At 62.7% G+C, this 4,006-nt stretch overlaps 1 protein-coding gene across 1 annotated transcript in view; it reads right to left on the reverse strand.

The window, feature by feature from the left end:
* The window catches only part of MXD4 (MAX dimerization protein 4), a 14,017-nt gene that overhangs the window by 3,724 nt on the left and 6,287 nt on the right, over positions 1–4,006 (reverse strand). The window contains exon 6 of the mRNA XM_077750588.1: positions 890–1,004. Coding sequence (XP_077606714.1) covers positions 890–1,004 — 115 coding nt within the window. The remainder of the gene's footprint in view (positions 1–889; positions 1,005–4,006) is intronic.

Genomic DNA, 4,006 nt, shown 5'->3' on the forward strand with positions numbered 1-4,006 from the left:
GGAACTGGGGTGCAGGGGCAACTTCTCACCCCTCACCCTCAGCCTGGCCAGGGGCCACAGGGTGCCCAGTGCCCATGGGGCCCAAAGACCTGATGAGCCCCCCTCACCCCGCCAGGCCCGTGCTCTGAGGACCCACAGCCACTAGTCACCTTGGCCAAACCAAGTCACGCGTGGGCCTGGGCTAGCACCAGCCCCTGGAGGACAGCCGGCCCTCAGCAGTCCTGCCCTGCTACCCCCAACACTCCTGACTTCCCCTCGCCCCTGCTTGCCCTCTTCCTTCTCCACACCTTCCCTGCTTGAGAAGCTGCTGCTCCGTGTGGTCCCAGGGCACTGACTGCCTCTCTCGAAGCTGCAGCCTCTCCCCGCCCCCCACCTGTGCTCACCTGGGGGCTTTGAGGGGTCTCTTGAGGGGACTGAGACCCACCCTGGTTTTTCCAAGTGTCCCAAGACCCCCCCAAACCAGCTGGTCTGTCTCGAGGCCTTGGGGGCCTGCCCTAAGAGACCAACCCCACCCTCTACCCAGAGCCCCCCAAGACCCCTGGGCTGCCTTCCCATCCCGTCCTTCTTGGCCCCACGTCTCCTCCTAGCCGCTGCCCCTTCAGAGCCCAGGGCCCCCGAGGGTCACAGCTCCCCCAGCCTGGGGCATGGCTACCTCCTACCTGCCGCCCACCTCCCGATAAAACCCAGCAGGTGCCCATGACCACCTCAACCCTCAGCATCCCCCGTGGCCATGCACTGCCCTCCTACCGCCAGAGAGCGGTACCCCAGAGGTCCCCGATGTGCACCTGCTGGGTGGCTCGCCTCACGCCCCCTGGTCACTCCCCCAGGATGCACGGGACGCGCTGGGGTCCGACCAGGGGCAAAGATGGGGGGGCGCCATCCTGCTCACCTTGATGTGCATCTTGGCGCGCTTCAGGAGGCTCAGCGTGGTGTGGCGGGTGCTGTCAGGGCCCAGGGGCACCAGCTGCTTGAGCTGCTCCAGATAGAGCCTGAGCTTGGCTCGTCTGCAAGAGGAGAGAGAACCGTCAGGCCAGGGTGGCACAGCCCATGGGGACAAGGGCGATGGCAGCAGAGATGCCTGGGTGGTCTGGGGGCACAGGAGGCGGCAGGCCAGACACCTGCACAGCCCTGCTCAGGGTCCCGGGCTCCCCTCCCAGCCTGGCTGGCAGCTTCCCCGGAGCATCCCGGCACCTGCCTTCTGGACGTGGCCAGGCACAGACAGCCCGCCCACCATGGCCCTCGGGCCTCAAAGAGCCACCGTCAGGCACCGCCTCGGAGCCCTGGCTCACCCTGCTGTCACCATGCTCCACAGTGGATCCAGGAGGTCAGGGGACAACGCGGGACAGCAGGGTTAGGGTCCTGGTCACGTGGCTCCCGGAGGTCCGGGGGTCCAAGGCCAGATTGGCATTCCACCTCGCCAAGTTCAGGGTGGTCTCTGGCCACGTCACCATGGAAACACGAGTCTACTGGGGTCATGGAGGGCTGAGGACCAGACCCTCCCACCTCGAATCTGGTTTCCCTTACAAGAAACAGCTTCATTCCAGATTTCGTCCCTGCGTCCATGCAGACAGTGCAGGTTTTCACAAAACTCTGCTCCTAGGAGCCAGTGGCACCGTTCACACAGGGGCCTCGGGTGTGTGTGGGGCTCGGCCTGGATCTGCCCTTGGCAGAAACACAGCCTTCCTGGCTCATCTCGTCCGGGGAGGGCAGGCTGCAGAGACCAAGGTGGCTACAGTGCACCCTCAAGCACGCTGTGGCCACCACGACGGCCTGGGGCCACGGCCCCGTCCACGGGATGGCCCCTCCTCGGCACATGCAGGGCACCAGAGCCCCCACACGCTGCCCAGCCGCGATGCTCTGCTGCGGCTAGGCTCTAAGAGGAGGACCCTCGAAGGAGAGGGCTAGGGGCCCTTTGTGAGGCCGTGACGGCCCGCTGCCAGAATGCCCTGCTGTTGGCCAGCAGATGCCCCTCCCAAGTGCCAGCCTCGGCCATCTCATATTTTCACCTCTGTCCCCTATGTGCCACAGCCTTGCTTAGCCTTAGGGAGCCCAGGAGGGAAGTGGGCAGGGATGGCCACTTCTTCTGGACTGAGGGGCATCCAAGGCCTGGGGAGAGAGGGGGCAGCTGGGTGCAGGGCAGGACCCCCTCTGCAGAGCGGCGACGAACAGCCCCGCCCCACAAGAGGAAGGCTGGCTGCACGTGGACCCCATGGCCCTTCATCTGCCACCCGTGTCCACACAGCACCCCCACTGATAGGGCACCTCCCCACCCCGTACCTCAGCCCACAGCACCCAGGACCTAGGGGGGTCCAGGTGGGCCTGAGTTAGGAAGAACTTCCGGGACAGGGCCGAGGCTGTGCTCTGCCACGAAGCCACACAGGGCGAGGACCTGAGCAGCCCGGGCACCGGGGACCTACATGTGGAGCAGCCCCACGTTCTGCCTGGAGGCCAGAGGACCTTCAGAGATGAGCACCGACCTCCACGCAGACCCGGGGCTGGGGAAGGGGGCATGCGCAACCCCCCGAGTCCAGGGACCTCCGCTCCCTCACCTCCGAGCGGGGAGAGCATCCCCGCTGCCCTGCCTGAAACGGGGCCAGGAACGGCGGGGCAGGCTGCACACTGCACTCTGTGCTCCGGGAGGGGTCTGGCAACGAGAGCGCCACCCTCCCCCCGGGGACCCTCCTGTCCCGCCCCCCACGCTACGTTCACCAGTGGGGTCCCTCGTCCGCCTGCTCTAGAGCAAATGGCAATTCTCACAATCCGCTGCGTAGTTACATAAGCAGCACGTGATCTTTGTGCAAATCAGAAACTGCCAATCAGCAAATTGTAGCCCAAACTCCACCGCCGAGAGACAACCATACGCCCTTTCAGCGTGCTCTACATTCTTGCGTCACGAACGCTCAGGGACAACGTCAGCGTACGGAACCACGTGTGTGACAAGTCACCCAATATTGTTTAAAAAAAAATAAAACAGCAGACGCACACAAGAGACTCAACAAGACACAATGAAGAGCAGGAAGCACGCGTCTCCAGGTGATGCGGTTGGCAACGTTTATTTTTTGGCTTTACGGTTTGTGTTTTTTAAGTTATTTGTTTTTGTATTTTCCAAGTTTTCTATGCTAAAAAAAAAAAACACACCACATATCACTTTTACAATCAGAAAGAGACATTTGTACAAGAAAGAAAAAACACAGCCGAAAGACAGACAACAGTGGAAAAGTATCTGCGATACACATAAAAGACAAACGGTTAGTATTCATGACATTTTGGGCTCATACACATCAAAAATAAAGAGAGGAATACCTGAATGTGGAAAACGGGCAAAGGACACAAACAGGCAAGTTGCAGAACACTGACCGCTAAGCTAGCACAAAACCAAGTGGGTCTCCCCCCGACCCCCTGCCCTAGGAAAGGAGGAGCGGGCAGGCAGGCGGGGTCCGGCCGGACTGGAAAGGCCTGGCCGGCTCTCGGGCCAGCGCGGGGCCCACCCGCGTTCCGTTGGTGGGGGAGTGAACAGGGACGAAGCGCGGAGGGCCGCTGCAGCGACCCAAACTCTGGACCAGCACCTGCACTTGCAGGATTGGGGTCCCACCAAACTGCCCCCCACGTATGCAAAGATGCACGTTTACGGGCGCTCGCTGTGGCCCGGCCTGCGTCAACCAGAGGGCCGCCGCTGCGAGCGCAGGCAGCACGGCCGTGTGCCCGCGCAGGCGCCCGGACCAGGAGGTGGAGGGGAATGTGATACAGGTGGACGCTCACGTGGTGTCAGGTGGCAGGTCAAGTTATGAACGAGTGGATGACAGGGTCTCTACCAAGTTAGTATCCGTGGGGAGGAGGAGGAGGGTGCAGGGGCGGCCGGGATGGCGGACTCGGAGGGGGGCCCCGGGAGGCCCACGAGCATCTGTGATGACCGCGGACAGACTGCTTTAGAACTCCCAAGGCAGAGGCTTCTCCAGAGGCAGGGAGAGCCCGCGGGACCACGCCTGCAGCGCTTACCCGGACGGCG

This window comes from Crocuta crocuta, unplaced genomic scaffold (genome assembly GCF_008692635.1).
Source record: "Crocuta crocuta isolate KB4526 unplaced genomic scaffold, BGI_CrCroc_1.0 scaffold179, whole genome shotgun sequence".
Lineage (NCBI taxonomy): Eukaryota > Metazoa > Chordata > Mammalia > Carnivora > Hyaenidae > Crocuta > Crocuta crocuta.